The sequence below is a fragment of the Macrobrachium rosenbergii genome, chromosome 9, assembly GCF_040412425.1.
Source record: "Macrobrachium rosenbergii isolate ZJJX-2024 chromosome 9, ASM4041242v1, whole genome shotgun sequence".
NCBI classification, from domain to species: Eukaryota; Metazoa; Arthropoda; class Malacostraca; order Decapoda; family Palaemonidae; genus Macrobrachium; species Macrobrachium rosenbergii.
In genome coordinates this window covers 46,390,807-46,418,552 of record NC_089749.1, presented here as the reverse complement: position 1 = coordinate 46,418,552, position 27,746 = coordinate 46,390,807, and the positions used below count along the sequence as shown (strand labels likewise).

At 40.5% G+C, this 27,746-nt stretch overlaps 1 protein-coding gene across 1 annotated transcript in view; it reads left to right on the top strand.

The window, feature by feature from the left end:
* The window catches only part of LOC136841758 (serine/threonine-protein kinase pim-3-like), a 30,727-nt gene extending 5,318 nt beyond the window's left edge, over positions 1-25,409 (top strand). Inside the window, exons 2-5 of the mRNA XM_067109027.1 lie at positions 2,948-3,591; positions 16,300-16,506; positions 16,797-16,965; positions 24,682-25,409. Coding sequence (XP_066965128.1) covers positions 2,948-3,591; positions 16,300-16,506; positions 16,797-16,965; positions 24,682-25,097 — 1,436 coding nt within the window. The 3' untranslated portion in view covers positions 25,098-25,409. The remainder of the gene's footprint in view (positions 1-2,947; positions 3,592-16,299; positions 16,507-16,796; positions 16,966-24,681) is intronic.
* Positions 25,410-27,746: the final 2,337 nt, after the last annotated feature.

Sequence of the window (27,746 nt, the reverse complement as noted above, 5' to 3'; positions counted from 1 at the left end):
CATATATATAGGTGTGTATTTTCATCTATCTTTTTTTAGCCTATAATGTCAGCAGCTGCATGGGTCAGGCTGACCCGTCGAATGATAGGCCTATGATGTAGTTTATTGCCTTGTGACCTACTTTCCTCCCACCCACAATACCTAGAAATTACAGGTGTGTTATATAATTTCCGCAGGACAACTTAATTGTTTTATTATTTTGAAATATACTGAGTTATAATAACAGTTAATAATTTCTGGTGCTCGCGTATCGCTACAGTTGTATTGTTTTGCCCTTTCTTGGAAGCTGTACGTGGATGTATCATTGCTCTTTCTCGTATTTTCCTAATATAAGTTTGTTTGACGGCAGATGGTTCTGAATATACGTATATATATGTTTGTATATATGTATACATACATACATACATACATACACGTAAACACTCATACATACACAAACGGACACAAAGTATATACAGCATATGAAATATTTTGAGACAATTGCCTTTTAGTAGGTTGATAGCTTGTATTTTTATCATACGTCATCACGGAAGTTTATTTTTACTATAACTGAATTTTTGTATCACTTGACCCTGAAGGAGGTGCATGAAATGCAAAAAGCGCTTGGCCAATACTGTGCGTGGAACACGCTCGATAGCTCTTTTGAAGAAATAACCCAGCTATTTATTTATTTATTTATTTATTTATTTATTTATTTATTTATTTTATTTGTGCATTATATATTATATTATATTATATTTCCCTAGCGTTGAGGGAGATGAGTACGTCATCCTCGAGCAGGCTTGAGTTTTCACCTCGGTAGGCCTACTGCTACTACTACGGGTACTAGGCCTACTAGATCCAAAATGCTTAGGTAGCTCCCTTCTCAGGTGTTAACGGCATCGTAAAATTCTTTGAGGGAAAAGAAGAAACTTGTCCGTCCGTTCTCTCTCTCTCTCTCTCTCTCTCTCTCTCTCTCTCTCTCTCTCTCTCTCTCTCTCTCTCCATAAATTTTTCCCCAGCAACAAACTTCACATCGTTGGAAGTAGAATTATCAGTGCTGGAAAAGCACACCATTTAGGCACGATATGACAACAACATAAATAGAGAGAGAGAGAGATTCCAGTAATAAAGAGGAAAAGGCATATGCAAAGAGGAGGAGGAGGAAGAAGATGGTGAGAGGTCTCCCTCCACCCCTCACTCTCCGGGAACTGGGTCAGTAGAATTCGCCGTCACAGAGATAGGAAGGGTGAGAGAGGGGGAGAGGGAGGTCCTTTAAATACAAGTCATCTGCAACGATGAAATCCTGTTTATATAAATGTTTCATGAATAGGCAGAGACGTTTGAGTGAAAGCATGTGTTTGTGCAAGTGTGCAGCTGTTGTGTATTTCGATAACCTATTTTGAGTTGAGGCGTTCTTGTTTTATCCTTGCGCTCCCCTCCCACCCTTCCTCCTTCCCTCCTTTTAATTAAGTTCTCTACAGGAATTGTTTCATATTTGGAATCATTATTAAAACGTCAAGTCTTTCCATTGTTTTTTTATATCATTTTTGTTTTAGAAATGTACAACCTGGTAAAAAGTCTCTCTCTCTCTCTCTCTCTCTCTCCACATTTCCGTCACTCGGTATTGATCTACTCCCAGCAAATCCTCGCTCAGCAGTGCTCTCTCTCTCTCTCTCTCTCTCTCTCTCTCTCTCTCTCTCTCTCTCTCTCGCTGTAAACATTTTAGTATTTTGTCAAGTACAAAGCCATCACAGATTGTGTGTACATATAGGCTTACTGGGGCTGCAGAACTTTTTGATCGGCCCCTAACTAGTTCGTGATTAACTTACCAGAGACGTTGGCAGCTGTTCGTTCGTGTATGTGTCGGTTAATTGCTCCTTCAAGGCATTCCAGGTAGGGAAACTTCCTTCGTCTGGGTGGGTTTCTGACTTCGGTTTGGATTGTGATAGAAAATTTGGTACGGTCTATCTGGTTCAGTAGATTTAACTTTTAATATTCTGTGATTTCATAGATGTATAAGTGTACACACGCACATATATACATACATATATATATGTGTATGTATGTATGTATGTATATATACACACATATATATAGACCTATTATGTAATCGGAAAGTGTTAGGATCTAGCAAGTCGGATGCCTAATATAAACAGGAAGACGAAAAGTTGGTGCTTGATACCGTTCACTTCTGGCGAGCGTTGCAGCCAGGGCCTCTTCATAGTCATGGCTAAAATGCAAAAGTTACAGCAGTTTAATGGATGCTGAGTGATAAAGACTAGCTCACAAAGAAACATTTGAAGGTATATGTATCTTAGTCCTCAGGAATCCAAGAACAAATGGATCACTTTCTTTTAGAATTTTGAAGACACGTGACCAACCTTCTGCATTCTTTGGTGGTTTGTAAGTACAATGGACCAAGGTATCGTCTCGAAGTTTATCTCTGTTCCACCAAAGGAATGCTGAAAATGCGACTTGGCTCTCATCTTAAGAGTCAGCCGTTGAAAAAGACTGTACTTCGAATAAGAAGGTTTTTTCCAACATTGGGGAAGGAACTAAGACTTGTAAATCTTACATTTCTTACGATGATTTTTGCAATCAGAGAGCAAAGCCGGCCATGAAACTACTCCTTATTCTCGAAATTATAACTATCAAGGAACTGGTTCCGTCAATGAACAGTCTTCATCTGTCCCTTTGTTTATACCGTTAGGCTGGTTATAGCCAGCTGTTTGGGATTATAGTTTACGTATTTCATCTAATGTTAGTAAATAAACTGAATCTTGCATCACATATTGTGTGTGCGTATATAATATATATATATATATATATATATATATATATATATATATATATATATATATATATATATATATATATATACATACGGTATATGGTTTTATAGTTTAACACTGTTAACTGAATTAGTGTTCATTATCTGACGAATTTTTCCCCTTGTGTTTTGCAGTGCCACGCGACCAGCATGGACACTCGACCTCAAAACACGTCTTGCAGACGCACCCTCACCTACCCTTGGCTCCGAGCGTGAGTCTACCTATCACGGGCCCTTCGACGAACACGACCTCGAGTAACCTCACCACCACGACCTCCTCCTCGACGGTCGGCCCCGCCGAGACCTCTTCGCCCTCCCCGTCAGACCCAGCGCCTTCCTCCAGCCCCCACTCCACGGCCACGACCACGTGCAACAGCACCACCACTTCGAAAGTCGAGCCGGGTGGAGGAGGAGATGGAGGGGGAGGTGGAGGAGGAGGAGGAGGCCAAAGAGTAGCTGCTGCAGGAGGCGGCGGCGGAGGCGGAGGGGGAAGTGTAGGTGGAGGTGGAGGTAATGGCAACGGAAGAGGTGGCGATGGCAGCAACGGAGGACGTGGAGGTGGTGGAGTAGGAGGAGGAGGCGGTTGTGGAGGCGGAGGAGGAGGGGGAGGTGAGAGGAGGTACCGGCTGAACAAAAAAGTGGACGAGAGAGGGAGGACGATTTCGGATCAGATCGGCAAAGGCGGATTTGGCGCTGTGTATGCGGGCGTATGCCTGCACGACGGCGCTCCCGTGGCCATCAAGCACATCATGAAGGACCGAGTGCCTGCCTGGGGTGTGGTAAGTAGCTCAATCTGTTGATTCAATGGTTTATTTAGCTAAAGTAAATTAGTAATTGGCTATTTGTTTCTAACAAAGAATTCGTATTCACTTTGACCCACTTATCGTGTGCTTGCTAATTGTTTTGTGAAACCGCAAAGAAATGGCCTTGTTTACATTATTCTGACAAAGGGGAGTGTGGCAGGTGCTATTTTTTCAAAATACAATTTAAAGTATGTGTTTGCTCTGTGTGTGTGTTGGTAAAGTATGACGTGTTCCTTGAGTGTGTATTTTAAATGTAGTCATAAATTTCAGTTCTAGTGCGAGGCTCACGTGCGCTCATTCACACGTTTATACGCAAGAAAATAACTACTTGTGCTCGTTATGTCGTGCAAAATCTAGAGACAAGGTAAAGAACATGAATATTCAGTAGGCCGAACATTTGGTTAAACCCAGTCTGTGCGCAACTGTGATTAACTTTATCCAAAGCAGCCTTCGACTTAAATTCATTTACACGTGTTGATTAAATATTTAAACCTATTTGCACATGTTGATTTTGAGCCTTGTGAGTGAGTTGTCGCTGCTTGATTGAAATATTAGTAAGAACTTCCATAAAAGGTTCCTCTGCGAGGAAAGTATTTTTCTTTAATGTGCATTTTATATTAATGGTACTTAAACCCACAAAATTTTGTGCAAACGCCAACCTCCCCCTCCCCCTTCCCCCGGCCAGTCTTCTCAAGAAAAAAAAAAAAACGAGCACACACAGAAATGGTCTTTACAATTTAAATCATCTCCGGCAAGTCTCAGTCAGTCGGTCAGAATCTGCCCCGTCTCATTAATTAGATTTCTGACCACGACCTAACATCAGCAACACCAGCAGCAAAGTCTTGTCGTTAGGTAGCGTATTGAGAACAAGGTTAGACAGCTTCGCCTTCGATTCTCCAGTCCCCTCTTCCCTCCCCTCCCCTTCTTCAGTCCCCTCTTCCTCCCCTCCTCCTCCCCCCTCCCCTCCCCTCCTCCTCCCAATTGCCCCTCCACCTCTCGAGTCCCTCAGCTGAGTTCGGTGATGGTAACAACCAAGATTTAGGTTAGATACTTCGTTGCTCTGTGCACGTGTGGTTGCTGTTTTTATTTACATTTTTTTGTCATTGTATTGTTGGTTGCATTGTGTACCATTCCTATAAACAAAGATATTCGCTGTCTGTTGGGGTGTGGTTATATAAATGTGTATGAATGTAGTTGGATCTTGTGCATATTAACAGGTAACTTGGCCAGAATCCTAGCAGACATAAGAAGAATGTTATTTTAATTCTTCTCTCTCTCTCTCTCTCTCTCTCTCTCTCTCTCTCTCTCTCTCTCTCTCTCTGGAGGTATGTTGATTTCATTCAGTCTGGTACCCCTCCCCTGACTGCAAAGTTCCGACAGGTTTCCGCAGTGTATGTGTATGCATGTATATCCTCTTGCTAAGCGGCTTAGAATGGAAAGTTCTGTAGTTACCGTGGAATTCGTTCTGTGTTGCCTTACTTTCCCTTCAATGATATTGTTTGAAAATTTTACTCCAAGTTGGTGTAATCCCCCCCCTCTCTCTCTCTCTCTCTCTCTCTCTCTCTCTCTCTCTCTCTCTCTCTCTCTCTCTCTCTAACGAAAGAGAAAACGTTCAGGAAGCAGGATATAACTATTTAGTCCTTCAAGGACCTATAGCTACCGACCAACTTCCCTCCCTCGCTACTCCCGCTCCCCCTCCCCCTCCCTTCCTGAAAAGCTAAGGCATGTGACCACAATTGCCTCGGGTTGGTCGTCCATCCAGTAAGTTCCTCATTCCCAGCTGTGTATTTCTGTGTATTTACCCGTCTTAATATCTTTAATCATTATTATTATTATTATTATTATTATTATTATTATTATTATTATTATTATTATTATTCTCGAAGACAGTTTAAGGTCAAGATAAACATATTGGAATTGCATATACATTCTGGTTTGGAAGACTTTATAGTGTAAAATACGCAGTATATACGTATACAAACTATATATATATATATATATATATATATATATATATATATATATATATATATATATATATATATATATATATAGTGTGTGTGTATGTATGTATATACTCTCATGCTTTCTCGTGTGCATATACATGTTGAGTACAAACATAATCCTTTCAGTCACTAGGTTGAAAGCGAAGGAGTTATTACTTGTTTATGGCTGGCCTAGATCCATTGGCAGAAGGAGACTGCGATTGCGTTGAAGCACCACTTCTACTCTCTCTCTCTCTCTCTCTCTCTCTCTCTCTCTCTCTCTCTCTCTCTCTCTCCCCGTTTGACTTTCGCTTTGAAAGAGAAAGTGTGGATAGTGTTCCCGAGCGAGCCAGGTTTTATTCCTTCTTTCTCTATCCGTAGTTCCGGCAGCGAGTCTGAACGCTAGACATTACACCGCGAAAGTGCAAATCTAGTGGCTTATGACGGTGTAATATTTCTCTCTCTCTCTCTCTCTCTCTCTCTCTCTCTCTCTCTCTCTCTCTCTCTCTGTGTGTGTGTGTGTGTGTGTGTGTGTGTAAGTTCGGATAGGCGAGTGTTTTCTTTTTGATTGCTAAATCGGAGACAACAACAGGTGACTTCGTTTGCGAGTGACAGGTGGGTGGGGGTGGTTTTCGTTATGCGCTCTCTCACACGTATGTTATGCGCGCGCGTGTGTGTATTTGTATGTTTACCAGAGCCGATTTCACGTACAGGTGAGGAGGGAGCGACTTGAGTCGAGGTAAGGCAGGTGGTATCAGGTTGTGAAAACCACCTGCTCGAACAAACGGGAGTTGCGTCATTGATAGCGGCAGGTGGAGAAAGAGATTATATGAATTTCTTGATCTTGTCGACCATTCAAGGTCCGCCCTACTTATGGTTCTTACATTAAGAAGAGATTGGTTTCTATTTGTACATTCTGTTCATGGTCTTCTGCGTCACTTGAGTTTGTCAAGAACTCGGTAGTAAGTGTACTGTTTATTATGATAAAAGGTCAAGATCCCCATCATGGGTCTAGGCTACTACTAAGCATCAGGCAGCGGCTGCCTAGAATCTCGGCCCTTTGCTCTGCGCTAGGAATGTCGAGGCCGACCCCGTTTTAATGATTCAACTTTAAGAAATGGAGGCGGTTGAAGACAGGAGGGCTACGGTTAGGGATGCGTGATGTGGCCTCGCCATAACGTCTGTGTTTTCCTGTAAGAGAGAGAGAGAGAGATATAGGCTTGATGTCCAGATATGGAGATTGAAAGATAGATTGTCCAGTTGCTGAGGTAGATATGGAGAGAGAGAGTAGAAGAGAGGCGAAGGTTTGGAAATTGATGCATTGTTTCTGAGAGAGATGAGAGAGAGAGAGAGAGAGAGAGAGAGAGAGAGAGAGAGGGAGGAGGAGGAGGGAGGAGGGATGGCACTCTTATCCTTCCATGTCCCTAAAGTGAGAATATTACACGCATTAGGATTAAGTGGTACATGTTTATTTGCGTGATATTTTTTACATATAAAAATAAGCCTAGATATTTTTAGTCGTTCAGTAGCTTTGAATTTCTACTTCTCGCTGTACGGCGAACAACATTTCAGAACTGTGTTATCAGCAACAGCTCTTTTGATTAAAATAACGTAGTTTAACTAGAGCGCTCCCTCCCCCTCCGACGCCTGTATGTGGTGGCACTGCCTACGGGAACTGTGCCAAGGTAGGCACGCGGTATAGGTCGCTCGGCTTTACTGATGGGAGATGACGTTTAACCCTTCCACGACGACCTACGTTACATTCCTGGCCTTCTTGTCGCACTTTACAGGTTTCTCGAAATTGCGTCTGAGAGGTTTGCCCTCTGTCTTTCTGGAGGGTCCGAATAGACGCTCAGAGGCCGAGTATTGTTGATTTGAGTAGCGCTTGAAGGTCGTCTGGATTGTCCTCTTCTGGAGGTGAAAAGGGGGAGAAGGTAGGGAGAATAGGGGGGGGGGTTCCTGGAAATGAATGCGGTGGTTTACATTCTTACTAACATAGGAATGGGCAAAAGAAAGCTTCGTAAGGAAAAAAAAGTGCTGTTGAAATGAGTTTGTCCTCAGGGAAATGAAGACTTTTTAAGATCGGGGCTTTTGATCATTACGTGTCTTAAGTAAACCTTTTTCGCTTCTATTTGTCTAGATGTATGTATGTCTGTCTGCCCGTTTAATCAACTAGCAAGTTAGCGGCGTATGAATAATTTACTTTTGTAATTGTTTATTTTTACTCGTACAATAGTAATATTTTTGTGGATTGTCCAGGTTCAGTTACCTCTCGCAGATGCAGTTTTTTCCAACGATAAAAACTTAAGCATGCGTGCTCGCAGGCACGCACGAGTGCACAGAAATGTTTAATCCAGGAAAGTGCCACGTAATGGAAAGGATGGACCTGTCTCTGCGCCCCGACTGCCTTTTCTTACTACGAACAGCATATAGCATAGCAGGTTTTCTCTCATGACGACGTTCTTAATCTCCACTGGGTAACTAGTGAAACTTTGCTGAAGCTTAGTGATTGTAGAAGAATGCGAAAAAAGAAAAAAATACTGTCATTTTTCCTAGAACAAACTGAAAGATAAACTTGAGAAAATGAATCTGGATATTAGCAGCGACAGCAAAATTTGGTGGAGAGGCTGTTAAAGGGTTGCTGGAGGTAAGAAAGTTGGTATAGAAGGAGTGAAGCGTCATATGGCTGATATTCACAAAAGAAAAAAATAGACTCGTACTAGTAGGGCTTCCCATAGTTTACATTCCACACATACCGACGTCTCTCTCTCTCTCTCTCTCTCTCTCTCTCTCTCTCTCTCTCTCTCTCTCTCTCTCTCTCTCCCCGTTAGTTGTGAGAACTGCCTCACTGCTGTTGTTGAAAGAATGTCTTTCTCGCAATGTATTCTTTTTCTATCTCCTCCCTCCTTATATAATAGCCATGCAATAAAGTAAACAAACAAACGAGTAGGGTTAGCCTATATGCGTCCTTACCTTGGAGAGAAATTACCTTTTCTATATTTAAGCCTCTTAATCTAGTGTCTAGGATACTTGGCTAACGAATAATTGGACAGATTCCGTTATAACTATCTATTATGCTGCTGCTGGTCCGATTCGAACTAGATGTATCGCGATTAGGGTGAAGGGCAAGGATTAGCAGCCTCATCTGAACAGTGTTAGCTAGAACCACCACTTACGGGTATCATCTTGAACTACCGTATATATATATATATATATATATATATATATATATATATATATATATATATATATATATATATATATATATATATTACATGCACTTCACTTCCTCACTATGCCTTTATATTTCTCTCACCCCCCCTCATCCAGCTCGCTAAAGCATCTGCTGTTACTTATGCTGATGCTCTCAGGTACTGCTGTTAGTGCTCCTGCGCCTTTAAAGAGGCTGCGGAGCACCTGTCACTTTTATTTAACAACTATCCCCCCCCCCCCCACAACAACACCGGTCTGCCAGGCCGTTATTGTTCATGCACGGTTGTGTAGTATTTATGCGTGTATATGGGTTGACGCAATGTATCATACGCATGGGTGATGTTCAAGAATGACCCTTGACACACACACACACACACACACACACACACACACACACACACACACACACACACACAATGTGTATGTATGTGTGGTTAGATAGAAAGATACGTAATCGTTTTGTCTGCGTATATTCTTGCAATTATATCAAGAGGTGGTAAACGAGGAGTATTGTTACGCTCTGTTATTACGCATAACCAGAAAGGAGTTGAACTATTGAGGCCTCTAATTGCTGAGCGGGAGTGGAAGAAAATTAACTCTCTCTCTCTCTCTCTCTCTCTCTCTCTCTCTCTCTCTCTCTCTCTCTCTCTCTCTCAGACACAATTCTTTGTGTTAATGGCCCAGTGATTTTACAGAAGACAGGTGGCGGCCGATCGAGCCGGTCTTTTTCTTTTCTTGTCTTGCCTTCCCATTGTGTTATCCTTTATTTTTTCCTCTTATTGTTACCCATTTTTTTTGTACCTCTTTCAGCGTTGCGTAAGTGATTTTATTTCTACCGCATTGTGTGCTCTCTTGGAAGGTGTGGGTTGTCCCGTGATAAAAAAAAAAAAAAATATGGAAAAGACCTCTGTTTGTTACTTGCTATGTCCTGCTCTTGCTGTTTGTTACTGCTAAGATGATTGAGTGGTGTCTTATTTTCATGGTAGAGTGGAAATATGATAATTTTTACCTTTATAAATTAGTTAATTTGTTTTTAGCCCTAAGTTTTAGTTTTAGTTGTCGAACTTCTTGTTTGGTGTTTTGTTGTAGAGAGGTAGCAGCTCATAAGTTTTAGCGGAACTGACTAGGAAATATATAAGCCATTTTAAACTACGTTCGATGTTCCGTATATATGTAAGTTGCCATAGTAACGGAAATAGAAAGCGCCTCTAATTCATTCATTATCGAAAAAAAAAACACTGCGAGGCGTGTTTACTCTCCAACTTGCTCTGATTTCGCGTCCGTGACGCCATAAAGTTCCAGAAGCTCCGGGCGATGACACGCTGATGACGTCATGATTGGGGGACGCCTTTGATTGGCCATTTTTCGAACGCACGCCAGCTGTGATTTGTCAGTGCTCCCGTGACGCAACAGACTCTTCTTGTGATTGGCCAATTTGTATGACGAAGTGACGCATGGCTTCGAGTGGGGTTTGAATGGCTTATTTTGTTTTATGGCGGGTCTCTGACCCTAATCACACATCTCTCCCCCCCAAAACAACTGCCCACCTTCCCCCTTCCCTCTTCTAGCTAGTATCCTTGATTGCAGTTCAGATAAACTTCATAACATTACTTAACACTGGTCTTATCGGGTTTTATGATCCTTTTTGCTCTCTCTCTCTCTCTCTCTCTCTCTCTCTCTCTCTCTCTCTCTCTCTCTCTCTCTGCAGGTAAGAAACCGGTAGTACTTTCCTTGAATGTAGGCCAAGTATCCTTACTCTTTAACTGGTCGGTATACGAACGTAGTAGTACGGATTCCTGTATATACTTCACACATACACACACACACACACACACACACACACACACACACACACACACACACACACACACACATATATATATATATATATATATATATATATATATATATATATATTTGTGTGTGTAACGAGAGTGAAGAAGGGGAGAGTTTCCGTCCGGTACACCTGTCCCGCCAACTCCATAGAGTTGATGATCCCGGAGAACCCGCCTTCAGTTAGTGCGTAGTAGTGAGGAGAAAAGAGGGGAGAGATACACACACACACACACACACACAAGGTAAGGAGGGGAAGGAAGCAGACAGGAGTGAGTGGTTGGGTAGGCCGGTGGGGCTGTCTGCTGGTTACTGGTAAGGGGGAGGGGATTGTCTCGTAACGGTTATTATTGTTGGGTAAAAGGATTCGCCGGGAGGTCAGTCCAGTTTATTTTTGATTTTCCCCTCTGTAGAACAGACGGTAGATTTACCTACTTTTGGTATATAAGACTTGTTTGTGCTTGTGGCCTGTTGCGAGCAACAATTTAAACTAAAGCATGTTTAAGAATTGTAGGATTTTTTTTTCCTTTGGCACATGTCTTGTATGTGTTGTATATATAAGAATACAAAATTCGTAAATAATTCTCACTCTCCCAAAGCAGTCATATGGGACTAGGACTACCGTTTCCCCTTGACCTGCAATTATGCAGGAATTTATCCAGTACAGTTCTCGTTTCCTACGCTCTAGTTTCTTATGAATATATTCATTCTCTCTCTCTCTCTCTCTCTCTCTCTCTCTCTCTCTCTCTCTCTCTCTCTACTGTAAGGGAATTTACAGATAGACCTCTAATCGCTTTCATGTCCTGTGTGGAGAGCTTTTAAAATGTTCATGAATAACATTACTTTTTCTGAAAATATTTTACTTGATCATCTCATCGTTCTGTTTTTCTTAAACCTCTCTTAAGACTTGCTTCCTAAACGGATTATAAGCCTTATGCCTAATGGTGACCCAGAACCCCATGAAATTATAATGAATATGGGTCCCTGAGCCTTGAAAGCGGAGATTTTGTTATGAGAGGTTTGGTCGGTGGAGGGGGAATGGTGGTCAGGGGACGGTAAGAGGGAGTCTTAGAAATAGAGGGCTGGGAGATGTCCAGTAGGTCTAGTGTCAATATTATGTTAGCTGATCCCTTTTGCGGGTAACCCAATAGGCCTATGACACCGTTACGGCGCATTTGACGCCGCCTGCGGCACCAATATAGGCCTATGACAGCGTTATGGAAGTCACGCATATGACCCGAGGGGAGAGGCTAAGGGGAGGTGACGATAAATGTAGTGAGGGGAGAAGAAAGGAAAGGTCCCTCTCTCGTGTTCCTGTGTCCGTTTTGAGAGAAAGGCTGTGCCTTGTTTTATTTTGTTTTTTGCTGAGGGATAAGCAAAGGAAATCACTCACTAGTATTTGCTTCGTGAAGTAGGAGAGCTGTTTTCAGACAATTAAAGCTTTACTGGTGTGATGTGCTGAGCAACGATGGTATTTGTGCTATGGTGTTTTTGGTTAATTTGTGGACGATATTAAAGGGCCACATTGGAGAGTTGTATGCACGGACTAGTATGTACTCAGGATTTATCTGGCAGGCAAAATAACGGGTAAAGGAAGGTGCGTTGGAACATTTTGTTGCCTAGGTCATGCGTTGTTTCTTCCCCAAAGTTTGGGGGAAAACTTGGTATCGTCGTTGTACTCTCTCACAGTTAGGTAGAATAATAAAAACGGGAGGCTGTTCTCCTATAGGTCTAAAGGTTCTACTGTTCATCCCCTTCCCCGGCAGTAAGTAGCCTCATTGTGGTAGGCCTAAGAGTCCCCCATTACGTCGATGACTCTACATGTCCTTCGATTATTTCTAAAGGGGTATTAATGTAAGCCGGTTAATGGGAGAGGATGAAGTTAATGCACGAGGCCACAGCCAGGTCGTCTGAGAGTTTGTTTTGCCATTTGAAATTATCTTGCTGTTAAATAGGCAGATAGATCGATTAGGTAAATTATATATATATATATATATATATATATATATATATATATATATATATATATATATATATATATATATATATATAGCCAATTTGAACTTTTTTTTTTATACATGTGGTCTCACCCGTTTCAACTTTCAGAGGTTTCTTCAGTGTCGAAACTAGTAACTGACTGTAATATCGCCGTATCTCCCCTTTCACCCTCCATCCCTTTTTCTTTGGCGTTATCACTCCCCCTCCCCCTCCCGAACGATCATCCATTTCATTACCGGATAGCTCGTTAAGCAATATTGACAGATGCAATCCATGGCAGAGGCCAGTTAGTTACCGAATCCTCATTCCTTGACGGAGGCTGAAAAGTATTTTATTTTTTTTCTTGTTTTGCATCTAGTAGTCCAAGATATGTGGCGGAATTTGTTTAGATAACATGCACCGTCGTTGCGTTTTGTTCGGGAAGTACTTGTAAATGAGAAGGTTTTTCGTAACATTCGTTGATTTCCCCAGTTAACTATTTGAGACGAACTCGTATTGTTTTCATTAGCTGCTACTTGGAGCTAGTGAAACTATTAAACTTGACAGCTAACTACTTGGTAACTAATCAAGGTTTACTTATTTTCGGTATTACCTGTTAATTGATGCAACTAATCGTTCACAAATAGCTGCTATTTTATGTGACTGTAGTTATTCTCTGTCGCAGTCTACCATTAGAGACTAAAGAGGAGGGACGCACTGGCCTGTTCCCTAAAACCCTTCAGAATCTGTTAACATAATCAGCGAATTATTTTTTTTTTTTTATATTAATTGACTTTGTGTCGCAGCCATGATGGAGAAAAGAGTAGATATGAGTGTTTATTGCTCCTTCAAAATGTATACGATCAAAGCGAGCGAGCCTCGCCGACGTAATCTCACCCCACTGGCCGAAAAACAGATACAATATTAGGTATTCATAAGATATTATCTCTCTCTCTCTCTCTCTCTCTCTCTCTCTCTCTATATATATATATATATATATATATATATATATATATATATATATATATATATGTATGTGTGTGTGTGTGTGTGTGTGTATGTATGTATGTATGTATGTATGTATGTAAGTATATAAAATAGCATATATACATGTTTTTTTTATCAGGACTCCGGAAGGATTTTTTTTAGAAAGAAAAAAAAAAGACTTGCTTATCTGAAGTTAATTTCGTAGGGAAATAGAAATCTTTTGTTGGGCTCAACCAATTTGCTGCTTGGCAGCGTACAATAGGCCTGCTGGCAGAGTGACCGTTGGCTGACTGAGGTAAAGTGTCGGCTCTTGTAGGCTTACTCTGAAGCATGTAGCCCACAAGGGGATACCATCCATGATAGGCCTATTTGGTTGTTTTGGAAGGCCAGAGTGGTAGAGGGGAATATATATATATATATATATATATATATATATATATATATATATATATATATATATATATATGGAAATAAGTGAAAGACAGTGAAAGACACCATTAAAGCAAATGAGAGTGATCAGGCAGAAAATGTTTTATAGATTATAATACGATAGTAAGTTTATGCATTAGTCTAGTATGGCATGTGTTGCAGTACGTAAATTAACTTTGGTATGATAATGAAACTAAAGCTAAAATAATCGACCGGTTGATGATAAAGCTTTGAAAATATTAGGAATGGGGAGGCAGGATAGAGTGAGAAGTGATACCAAAGGGAATTGCAGGTGTTCTGTATGTAGATGAAATAATGATGAAAGACATCAGATGGACTTACCCTTCGGCCTACCGTAAGGAGAATTGTATGCAATAGTAGTGGAATTTCATAGAGGCACTTTGCTTTGCGTGGCTGTGCGTGTAGTGTGCGTCTAAGCAGAGTATGTTTAGCTTGAACCCTTTGCGGTCAGTTGCCCATGGAATAGAATATATCCAGCCTTAAGCTCCGTATGATATAAAAAGGAAATGTCTCGAATCAACACTTGAGTCCACTCGCCATCAAACATGTTTTGACGAATTTCTCCTTTAATAGAATGTGCACAAACTATGTTCTGTTTGGAAGTGTTTTCAGACGGGGATAAAAATCTTTTGTATGCCCCAACTCCTTCCGTTGTAATGCTAGACTATGTGAGATCTATTTGAAGCTTCAGTCTTACTCTCAATACATATTTATCCCGACTATGAAGATCTTCATAAGCCATTAGAGTTTACTGACTACCAGGTACATAATTACTGCTGAGACCTACATAAAGCAGAGAAAAGGCTCAGCGGGCACCTTTTCCGCCGATGGGCAGTGTCTTTCCCCTCTGATGGTCCACCAGCGCATGGCGTAACATTTGAGGGTTTTCTGTCACGAGAGAGAGAGAGAGAGAGAGAGAGAGAGAGAGAGAGAGAGAGAGAATAAATTGAATGTTGAACCCTTTCTCGAACGTCTTTGACTAAGGACATCGTCGTTTTGTCTCTATTCATCAAGTGAGGAGAGAAGAGAGTGCGTCGTGGTGACCTACATGTTGCTTGCAGTTTGTTTGTCGTTGTTTTGCCACGACGTGAAGACCGCGCACCTCACTGCTGGGACGTGTTACTTCTGATACTGCAGGGAACACGTAGAGATGAATGAGGCTTTTATAGCCATGTCACTGTTTATGCTAATGTGGCTCTTGTCCTGCTCGACGCTTTTCCCAGTTCAAGGTTAATATGTCTGTCTCAGTGTCCGGGCGCGCCGTGTAGGTAAATTTGTAGACTTTTGAATAAAACATAACGTTGTTTTGTTCCCTTATTTGTTTTCCAGCTTTGTTCTGTATACTTTCTTCTTTTTCTTTTTCGTTTATTTTTCTTCGAAACGAACTGATGATTGTGGTTTGTCCTATATGTATGTGCGTGTGTGTGCGCGCGCGCGCGTCTATGCTAATGCACATGTATATGTGTACGTCTCTCTCTCTCTCTCTCTCTCTCTCTCTCTCTCTCTCTCTCTCTCTCTCTCTCTCTCTCAATTGCATACCTACATAGAGGCTGTGGATGTGAATATTAATGCATTATATAAATACAATAATGCATGCATACAGTAATATCTGAAGTATAGGTGCATACATATGAAGTCTGTACTACAACAGAAGACTGGAAATTGTGAGCCCTTTCTGGACTTATTGTTCCTGTTTTGATCTGTGGTGATAGAGGATTTTGCAAGCACGTACAATAGATTGTCAGAAGCATCTCCCAACGTTCAGTGTCATGCAGACAAAGCCTTTTTTTAGCGTGTGTGCATTATTATTATTATTATTATTATTATTATTATTATTATTATTATTATTATTATAGTATGGGCAGATTAGTGTTAATGTTATTATTGTTCCCTGTTAGTTGAAGAACAAAAAATTAAAACCATAATTTTTACTATTCCCGATAGAATTAAAGACTGAATTATTATTATTTTTGGATGCTTATGAATGATATAATAATAACAACAATAATAGTAATTATTATTATTATTATTATTATTATTATTATTATTATTATTATTATTATTATTATTATTATTATATACGGACAGGATCGACTTCACCAATTGTAAACATCTTCTTTCGCCCAGGAAAATTATTATTATTATTATTATTATTATTATTATTATTATTATTATTATTATTATATACAAACAGGATCGACTTCACCAACTGTAAACATATTCTTCTTCTTTTGCCCAGGAAAATGGACAGCGGGTGCCAATGGAGGTGGTTCTCCTCCGGCGGGTGGATCACATCCACCAAGTGGTGCGCCTCATCGACTGGGTCGAACGAGAGGACTCCTTCTTCCTAATTCTGGAGAGGCCCGAGCCTTGCCAGGACCTCTACGACTACGTCACCGACAAGGGCCCCCTCCCGGAGGAGGAGGCCCGTGAACTAATGCTGCAGGTAGGTCTTCATGAAGGATTTCTTTCTGAGGAATTAGTTTTGCCATTTTCGTTTCTGGAGGCACTTTTTTATTATCATTATTCTCGATCATGTTATTTTATTCAGCACAGTAATTTCTTCCAAATAAGTGATTGGTATTTCATAAACCCAAACAGATTATTACGCATAATTTTCAATCATTATCATCATAAATTCCAGTCATTTTCATCAGCTCTCATTACTTTAAAAGCCAGTTCCACACGAGTCATAGTCGTTTGTGTTTACATTTTTTTTTTTTTGTGACATCACAGGTGGTGACGATGGTCGTGTCATGTCACGCCGCAGGAGTCATCCACAGAGACATCAAGGATGAGAACTTGCTGGTGACGAAAGACCGCCAAGGTCGACCTCTGCTAAAACTCATAGATTTCGGGTCCGGTGCTTTCTTCGTCAAGGACAAGATCTACACCGATTTCGAAGGTGAGTTGACCTCCGTTCAAGGGTGATGGACGTCTCTCTCTCTCTCTCTCTCTCTCTCTCTCTCTCTCTCTCTCTCTCTCTCTCTCTCTCTCAGTATTCAGTTAACCAGCCGACTTCATCGCTCTCATTCCACTTGCATTCCAGTGCATTTTCAGTCGACGATTTCACTCTACTGAGTTCCCCATCCCACTTCAGTGTCAGTTGACAAATCCAGTTCATTGGAAGTTTCCCATTCCACTTCGTTTTAGTTTCCCATTTTATTGTAATTTAGCCAATCACTCCTCCATTGTAAGTACCCTATTCCACTTCAGTGTAAGTCCCTGTTCCACTTCATTGTTTTGTGCTGCGCAGCCTGAACTGTTATGCGGGCATTCCTACTTGCATGTAATTACCACAGGTGGTTGTAGTTGAATAACTGCTCGCCTTTATTTGTGAACAAGTGAGCAATGCAAGGATAGTCGATTGGGCGGAAAAAACTGTTTAATGATCACAATTTTCATTGTTCTCTCTCTCTCTCTCTCTCTCTCTCTCTCTCTCTCTCTCTCTCTCTCTCTCTCTCTCTCTCTCAAATAAGATTGGATAGGAAAGCAGTCGTTGATGATTATGAGCGCAAATCCCTTTAGTGCAGTCAGGATCATTCAAGACATTATCATGTAAAGTTGATAGTCACAATATGTTTTTTTCGTCACCGTGGTATTTTAAATGTTTTCCTGCCAATAGCGATTATTATTATTATTATTATTATTATTATTATTATTATTATTATTATTATTATTATTATTATTGTTGTTGTTGTTGTTGTTGCTGTTACTTTTGGTTGTGCTTTACTGGGCGATTGCTTCCTACTTCTGTGTCCTGGTGACCTAGAAATGCAGTCATCAAATAAATTACATCTTGAATTGCAGTGACAGTAATTTTAGCTTTGATTAATTGTGTACAATATCAATAAATACAGTATTCACTGCACTTTTCTCTTTCTCCGGCGATCACAAATGTATGTACATGCGAGCACGCAGCAACACAAACGTACATGCGCACAGGTAGTGACATCCAACCACCCCCTTTCCACAAACAGAGTCACCTTGTTTGGAGAGAAAGTGGATGTGCGAGGTTGTTCCGCAAGGTGACGGACGCGTTCCCTGTCAGTTTGCAGACCCGTTGCGAACATCACAAGCCCTTTTTCTTATTACTTTTGTATTTTTGTTATTGTTATCATAACTACACAAAATGTGCAGACTTGTATGTTATAAATCTAAGTTGTCATTTATTTGCAAAGCTTTTACGAAAATAATACGGAAGACAGCGGAGACAGTAGCTATCATGTGAAGGTAAATCAGATCAGTCAGTTGGTAAACAGGCAAAACCAGTCATTTTTGTCAGAAGAGAATGGTGTGTATTACTTTGATTACAAATTCCGATGACAGAGGTACATGACATATCCACGCCCTCCTAACCTCCTTCCTCTTCAGTAGTTGCAGGTTGTTATTGGCTACACCCCTAACCTCCCCTCTCCCCACCCACCCATCCATACCACTCCCTTCTCCCTTTCCTACCGGCGCTTGCTCTTCCGAAAGGTGAACTTGCCCTTTCTACGTACGAGCTGCAACTAAAAATAAATAAAAGGGAAACGTCGCCGTTAATAGTTTGTTGCGGGTGAAGGTCGCAGTTACCTTTCCGGTTAATGAGTTGCAGGTTAATTACACTGGGAAACAGTTACTGTATGTGGGTTTGTTGCTGATACGGATGGGTCCAGCGGGCGATGTCTTTCATCGTATTAGTGCCAAAACAAGAGGCTGGCGTCCTGCGAAGCGTGTATTATGGCGTCTTTTTAAACCGGTATTCTTGAGAGCAGAAATAAAAGTCAAACATGTTCACCAAGGTGATGTCGCCCAAATAAGACGATCATGCGTGACTTGTGTTTCGCCACCGATGCTGGCTACTTGTTGCAACGTTTGGCAACAAGATCCTACTGTATATGTATAGGGGGGGAATACGCGTTTTCCTTAAGAAATTAAAACGTCGAGGAAAAGGAAACACTTGAATTAGTCATTAAACACGAGAGCTAACTACCATTCAGTATCCACCGGCCCTCACACAGGGAAATAACGTGTGTCCAAACGAATAAACCACTTCACCCTGAACCCATTTTACCCCGATGTTTTAAAGACGCAGTAAGCTTTTGCATAAACTGCCCATGTTAAGGAACTCGGTTTGAGGTTATTCATGCTTAAGCAATAGAGCGCGGACACACACACACATACTCACCTTTACGTGCCACTTCCCCCTCTCCTCTATAACCTCCTCCCCCTACCCCCACCCGCTCTCATTCTTATAAAAGCGCATCCTCTCTCATGTTATCTTAGGCAAGGTGTCTCTTTTTAGGGTCCCATTGTGTGTTAAATATGCCGGTTTTATTTATTGCGATTGCGTTGCTGCATCTTTTCTTTTCTGGATTCACTTGGTTTTGCTCTGAAACCGAAATCTTTTGTTTTCACTTTATTTGCGAAGCTCCTAATTTATTTCGATTGCTTATGAATAGGTATTCCTCAGAAGAGTCCCGTTGCCGTCTCGCTCTCGCTCTCTCTTTCCCTTGGTGAGTGTTTTCGTACATCTGTTAGTCAACAAAGTGTTTCTTTTTTTTTCCTTTGTATTATTTGGTGCATTGTTTTTGTTTTCTTTGGTACCTGAAATATACGGTCGCTCGCTAGCGCATGCAATGACATGCGGATGCGTATATGCGCACGCTCCCAACGGAATTGGCTAGTGTAAAAAGTCGCGTAAAAACAGCGTCATTTATTTTGACATTTCATACTGAAAGCGAGGTGCTGCGCTGGTGTTTTTTTTTTTCTTTCTTTCTTTTCTTTTTTTGTCCTTCTTTAAACCTCTGACCGCCTGTTCATGTACCCCGTTGACCCATCTACACCTGTCTTGGACAGAAGAGGAGAAAAGTGAGGTTGTTTGCGCTGAGAGAGAGAGAGAGAGAGAGAGAGAGAGAGAGAGAGAGAGAGAGAGAGCCAGCCAGCCAAGCAGTATCCGTAACGTAACACGAAACTACTGATGGTTGTTTTTATATCTTCTGTCTCTTGACTTTGTATTGTGTGCAAATGCTATCTGGGTTGCTGGCATACAACCCCCCCCTCTCTCTCTCTCTCTCTCTCTCTCTCTCTCTCTCTCTCTCTCTCTCTCTCTCTCTCTCTGCCTTACACATTCTGCACTGCCCGTTACTATTGCACTTAAATCATGAGGTGCGTTCTCACCATCCCCTAATTATCGTCAGTTACTTGTGATTTAAAGACTTGATATGAAGCTTTCATACACCCCCCCCCCCGCACCTAGTGACTGCGAACTTCATCAAAATCCGGAAGTTTAGGTCATAATTACAGCTAAGAGATCAGATTCTTTTGGTTTTTATGGTTGTTTGCTTGAATTACTTTTTATGCATTCCTGTGTCTGTTCCCAAATACGATTAATAGATAGCAGTAGTTAAACCAGATATAAGAGGCAAGTGTGACGTGTGTGTGTGTGTGTGTCTGTTATGTTTTAGAGAGAGAGAGAGAGCGAGTCATGTTAACTGTATTTTGTCAATTATTTTAAGAAAAAGAAGTTTCAGTCGGACCGCATTGTAACGCATCAGTGCGCAGGCACATGCACGCTGTCTGGACATTCACACGCACAACTCACGAATTTTTCTCAGACATGTTTTAGGAGTCGAGCTTCAGTGAGCAAGAATGCAGAACATATTTCAGTAAATATACTCTTTGGGAGTCCATTGCGTGTGCTAGATATAAATCCCCACGCCCCCATCTCTCTCTCTCTCTCTCTCTCTCTCTCTCTCTCTCTCTCTCTCTCTCTCTCATTCATATCTCTCTATATATATATATATATATATATATATATATATATATATATATATATATATATATATATATATATATCTATATACAATTTTATATATATCTGTGTGTGTTGTGCGTGCTTCATGCATGCATGCGTTAGCCACTCAATCCACTCACATCCACAAGTCAGTGGTTAAAATATGAATATGTCATTGACCGTTCTGTTGTTTTGTCTCTGGAGCCAACGCCTTCTAGGGGAAATGGCTTTATATACATATATATATATATATATATATATATATATATATATATATATATATATATATATATATTTTATATATTTATATATATATATATATATATATATATATATATATATATTTATATATATTTATATATATATATATATATATATATATATATATATATATATATATATATTTATATATATTTATATATATATATATATATATATATATATATATATATATATATATATATATAGTCAAGCTAAGTCATTTCTCCTAAGAAAGTCATTTCTCCTAAGAGGGGATGGCTGTCGTTAGCAGTATGACATTGGTCATTGCCACATTCATGTACGAGCTGCTGGGTCGAAAGTTACTGTCATTGATAGAAAAATATGTTTGTGTAATGCACCGTTCACCTGGGAGGATTAATTAGAAGTCGCGAATTCGAGAGTTCTGAAATGCAGAATTCTCTAGTCTGAAGTGGCAAAACTTGATTTGGATAGTCAGGCCTACCTCAGACTTCAAGGAGAGCAAAAAGAGAGAGAGAGAGAGAGAGAGAGAGAGAGAGAAGAGTAGAGTAGAGTGTAGATGTAGCATAACGTGCAAATGATTCGTCCATAATAGAATGCAATATTTGCCCGTCTCAATAATAAAAGGAAAAGCACCTGTGATTAAGTAGTAAATGACTCAGTGGAAGAGGAGGTCATTTGCCCTTCTCGGTCTCATGGAAAGAAAGGGAAACGGCAAATGTGACATAAGCAAGTGACCCATTCCAGAAAGAATACATTTTCCCGGTTCGGACTCATAAAAAAAAAAATCAATCAATAAATACATCAAAACCCCTGTGAAATGGACCCATTGCAGAAAGAACATTGCCCCGGCTCGGACTCTCCGAAAGAGATGATAATAAAACAAAGACCCTGTGACCTAACATGCATATGACTCATTGCCGAAAGAGGGCATTCGGACGGAGGGCACTGTGGGAAGCGTTTGGCTAAATTAAAGAAGGAGGACGGTGTCGTGACCTTTGTCGCTGACCTGAAGAGTATATCCCTAAATACCGGGTCATCAAGGGTCATGTACCCTCACGCGTTTCGTTTTCTCACACGTGGGACCTGGGATGGTTTTTCTTTATGCGACTTAGTCTTAACATTTATTATTATTATTATTATTATTATTATTATTATTATTATTATTATTATTATTATTATTATTATTATTATTATTAAGAGGTCTGTTACCTCATGTTTATATCTTGGAAGTTTTTCAAGCCGTTTTTGGTACTTGTTATTATAGTCACTATTGCCTTTTTTTGGACGCATAAATGGAATCTAGCCAGACTGCAGCGGCATTAGTAGGACCGTTAAGGAAAATCTCCCATTAAACTTTGCTCATGAAACTTGGCAAGTGCAGTAACAAACAAACACACACACACACAACGATAGCTGAAGCCAAGTTTCAAAGCTAAGATTTTCGCTCTTGTTTGTTTTGCCACGGCGTCTTTTCGCGATTAGCAACCCAAAATTGCAACGGTTAAACCAGGGGTTTGGGGCCCTGTTGTAGGGAGGAGAGGCAGAGGGGCCTGGGAAGCGGAAGGTGATGGAAGGCTGGTGCCTTCCGAAGTGAGAGAGAGCAAGAGGCGCCCTCGCCTATCAGCGAGCTCCGCTCAAGGGCTTGAAGTAAGGAATTGTGAAAGGGGAGTGCGGTGGGTGTCGGGGGAGGCGATGAGATGGGATAGGAACGGTTGTGGGGGAGAGAGAGAAGAGAGAGAGAGAGAGAGCGAGAGGAACGTGATGGTCGATCTACCCATTCGATTAGCGATAAATCTCGCCCTTATCATCAGGCCGAACCCTCTTCCAGCGATGCGGTAAAACGGGCCATCGTGACTGGAATGCGATGAATCTTCTTGTTCATGACTGGAAGAGGCCAAGGAAAAGGAGGAGAAGAGGAAGGAATTTTGATAGAGAGAGAAAGAGAGCGAGAGAGGTGCTAAGATAGGAAGGTTTCTTTGCGGGAATTATTATGGTGAGACGGTCTTTAAATGTTGCGTCATTAAATCCTGAGTTGGTGTCTCGTATTTTTTCTTTCGTGCATTTTCTGTGTTGTAATTTCTATAAAAGGAAGCAGAAACATTTTCAAGGAATGGAAAGGACACGTAATACTCGCACACTCCGCACTTTCTCTGGAATGGCTTTATTTCATGCCATATGCCAGATTCCCTAAGGAGAAAAAAGTCGACGAAACATCCGGTTGGCTACAACGGTATCAGGCGTCGCCGCGTAGGCACATTACCTAAAATGATCCATACAAATGGAATTTTATTTTTTGGTGCATATTTTATACGTCTTGATACATAGGCAACTGTCATGCTATAATAACTTTATACTTCGTTTTCAAACGGTAACCCCCCCCTCAAAAAAAAGGGAAAAAAAAACGAAAACATACCTGACAGAAATTTTGCAGGCCTTACTTTCATTCCAAAAAAGTTTGACGGGTTCATTTTTCACCCAGCGTTTTTCAGCGGTTGATTTCATGTACCTTTTGGAGAGAAGTTCATCGTCAGCATAGGAGGGAGAGCCAAAGGGAACAAAAGGCACATTATTATGTGATAATGAATGGCCTGGTCAAAGAGGTCTGTTTCTTCCTTTTATCTCCCGATGAATGGCATCATGTTAACTAATCGCGCATACAGAAAGGAGCGTCCGGTCTGAGCGATGCTGTGTCTTTCATTTCGACTCGCGGGAAAGAAAAATCAATTGCGCTCCCTGATTTGCGCAACGGCTTGCATTACTCTCTCTCTCTCTCTCTCTCTCTCTCTCTCTCTCTCTCTCTCTCTCTCTCTCTCTCTCTCTCTTCGTTTACGTAAAAGCCTTTACAGCCTTTTATGTATAAGGATAGGAAAAAGCCTAGTGACAATTACGGGTGGTTTTTAACTTGGAGATTCCCGAAGATGGATTCTTAAGAGCGGCGTGTTTGGATGTTTGCCCCTCTTCTGTTCCACATTGATGGGTATAATCGATGGCTCTCTCTCTCTCTCTCTCTCTCTCTCTCTCTCTCTCTCTCTCTCTCTCTCACACACACACACACACACACACACACACACACACACACACACACACACACACACACACACACACACACACATTTACCACCAGCTATATATAAGTTTTAACTTCTCACCTGAGAAGCCCTTCAGGTTTTTTTTTTTTTTTTTTTGTCCCAATGTAGATCATGGTCCTCTTCGACAGTTTTGTTCAGTGTCAGTTATATCACCCTGTTGTGCTTTCAGAAACCATGAAATTCTTAGTAATTTTTAATGCAGTGAGACTTCTTTTTTTTCATACCGTTGGTGTTTCGTTAATGTTTTTCACACCTCGTTGGTGCTTCGTTAATGTATTTGTCGTTTTTTCATTTTAGGGGATTCAGTAAAGTGATATTTTATTTTATCTGTAATTGCTTTTTCATTCATTTCTGTTGTTTATATTTACAATGATTCCCCCCCCCTTATTTATAGCTTATCTTAACCAATTGCACTGTGTTTATAGGCAGATTTTGTTTCTTTCTTGTCACTGCTTTTCTCAGTCATTTATTGATGATCTTTATTTACCATGTTTTGTTTTCTTGCATTTCAGGAACAATGGTGTATTCGCCTCCCGAGTGGATTCTCCACAACCAATACCAAGGGATTCCCGCGACAGTTTGGTCTCTGGGTATCCTCTTGTACGACCTCGTCTGCGGGGACATCCCCTTCGAGTGCGAGGATCAGATCGTCTCTGCAGAGCTCCACTTCCGAGGATCCCTCTCCGAGGAATGTCAGAGCCTCATAAGGTGGTGCCTGAGGGTGAGGCCGGGTGACCGCCCCTCCCTAGAGCAGATCTTGCAGCATCCGTGGCTCAAGGTCAGGTCACGTGAGACGCTGACGAGACCCATCTACTCCCGGAGCGCTCCTGCGACCATGCCCTCGTCGCCAGTTGGCTCCCTTGGATCCGTGGGGTCTTCGCACAGCTCTGGGTCTTTGCCTCCGACGCCGCGGCCTCAAGATAGGTAGGGATTAGCGGTGTGGGTGGCGTCAGCGGCGTCGACGTCGTCCCTCGGCATTAGTCACGCTTCGACGTTGTGACGCCAGCGGTGGCTGTCGGCCACATAGTCAATGCCTGTGCCCTTCGTTCACCAGAAAATTACTACAAGACCCCCAGTCTTTATTCCTCTCTACTCCCCCCCCCCTTCTCCCTTCCCATGCCCACCTTCCTTTTCCCCTCTATTAGTAGTTACGGCCATTCATCATCAATATCTCCCCTCGTTTTAACCCCTTCCCCCCACCACTCCTTATCTTTTTGTACCTGAGGTACCTATGGCAAAAGTGTGTTGTTTATTGCTTTTGAGGGGAGTTCTAGAGAAAAAAAAAAAGGGCGTAAAAGCAAAATGAGATTAAGAAGAAATCTGAACATTTAGTAGCAGTGTCTTCAGTACCAAAGTCCCGTGTTCTTAGGAAAAAAGCCAATATTGTACATAGCTTTATCATTAAATCCTTCTATCCTGCCCTGCCCTGTTTTTATTATTATTACTGTGACTTTTTTTATTTTTCTTTTCTTTGACCCATTTCATATCATCATCTAAGTCATCATTATGATTATCACGTCATCTACTTGTTCTGTATTTACCACAGTACACGATCTTCTTCAGTTGTACATAGTATTAGTGTTGTTTCCTTCGTTTTTTTCTGCGTTTAGTTACCTTGAATGCTTCTTTAGTGCCATGCAGTCAGTTCCTTCCTTTTAGCATTCTCTGTCTTGTTATGACGTTATAGTTTAGTTTTTTTTTTTTTTTTTTTTTTTTTTTTCTTTTCAAACCTCTCGTGGAGAAATGTGAAGTCATGCAGTGTCACGGTCGCGTTGAGTGGCTTACCTGGGGTCACACACACACACACACACACACACACACACACACACACACACACACACACACACACACACACACACACACACACAACTATGACGGGTCACACGAGGTCAGATGTTCCTTGTTCGTTAGAACAGCTTTTTTTATCGCCCGATTTGAAATTTTGCCTTCCACCAGTTCAGATTTCCACGTGTAAGTACTTGCGGACCTTCCAAGTACGGTTCCTGTGCGTAAGTCGTCGTGGATTTCGAATCATTCATTGTATTTGTGTGAGCAGTTTTTTGGCTCTAGACTTTGTATTTCCTTTATTCTCCAAAGAGTTATTTCAAATGTAGACAAATGGGCAGACGTGATCCTGCGCATTTCCTCATGTCGTAAAAGGAATAATATATATATATATATATATATATATATATATATATATATATATATATATATATATATATATATATATATATATATATATATAATGTTTCCTTCACATTGTGTTATTATATCCTAGTCTTGTTACCTTACACACTGATGATACAGGACAATTGACCAAGATAGATAATCAAGTATTCCATGAGGTCCCAGTTTGCTGGGCCTTTGTCAGAGAGTTTCTCTTAGTTCTACATCGCGTTCATTTTTCCTTTCATCTCTTTGCGCTTCAGTTACAATTATTCTTTTTTTTTTTTTTTAGATTTCTGGAGCCCTTTTTACATTCCATAGGTAATTTTCTTTATGTGTGTATGTATATAGATAAAATGACCCTCCACCCTCCCTCCCCCAAAAAATGGTATTGTACATAGAAAATTTTTTCATTTTTTTTATTTCTTGCATTGCCTGCTTCTATAGTCTACGGAATCTATTTATTGTATTTATTTAATAGAAGGCAAAGCCTATTTCTGTGGCCGGAGAGGTTATCCCAGCTATGAGACTGACTCCAAAAAAGCATATATATATATATATATATATATATATATATATATATATATATATATATATATATATATATATATATATATATATATATATATATATTAAAATGATTGTTTTTCGTTTTTAAATATCTTTCGAAAGTGTGCAAGTCTCATTTCTGGTAAAGCCTAGTAAACCCCGTCACGCTAAACTTACCCATTGGTGCTATAGGTCAATATTATTGATATAGCCTATTTACTAAAACATGCAAAGAATATGTATTTGTGTATATATGTGTATGTGTGGTTGTGTGTATTTATATATATTTATATATGTATATATAGTTATGCACAGTATACGTACGTATATATATACATATGCATATATATATATATGTTTACACATGTTGCATTCGAAAATGTTTCTTTTCGAAGGACAAAGTTGACTCTGAGAGTCGTCAATCTGTAAGAAATATTTTATTTTATAAGTTGTTTGGAATATAGATTATTTTTTCTGTTCTTTAGTTTACATTCTAGCTATTTCCGTCTTTGATTTCACCTTCCTTGCTGTATTTCTTCTTCTTTTTTTAATTCCTTTATCCTGGCACCTTTTTTTTTTATGACCGACTTGTCGTCAATTTCTGTTCTGAAACATTACGAATTCTGCTCTTGAATTACTCGCTTATATGGACCACCGCTTTTTAGAAATACGAACTCGGTTATGCATTTCCAGAACTTGAAATTTATAAACGCTGAAAATGAATCTCAGACCGCTTGACGAATTGCTTCATAAACTGTAACTTCGTGGACTTCAGAAATCCTCCAGTATTCCAGTGTCACAGAAATATGAGGATTTCCTTTGCGAAATCGGTGGCATTTTAAAATAGAAAAGGAAAGAG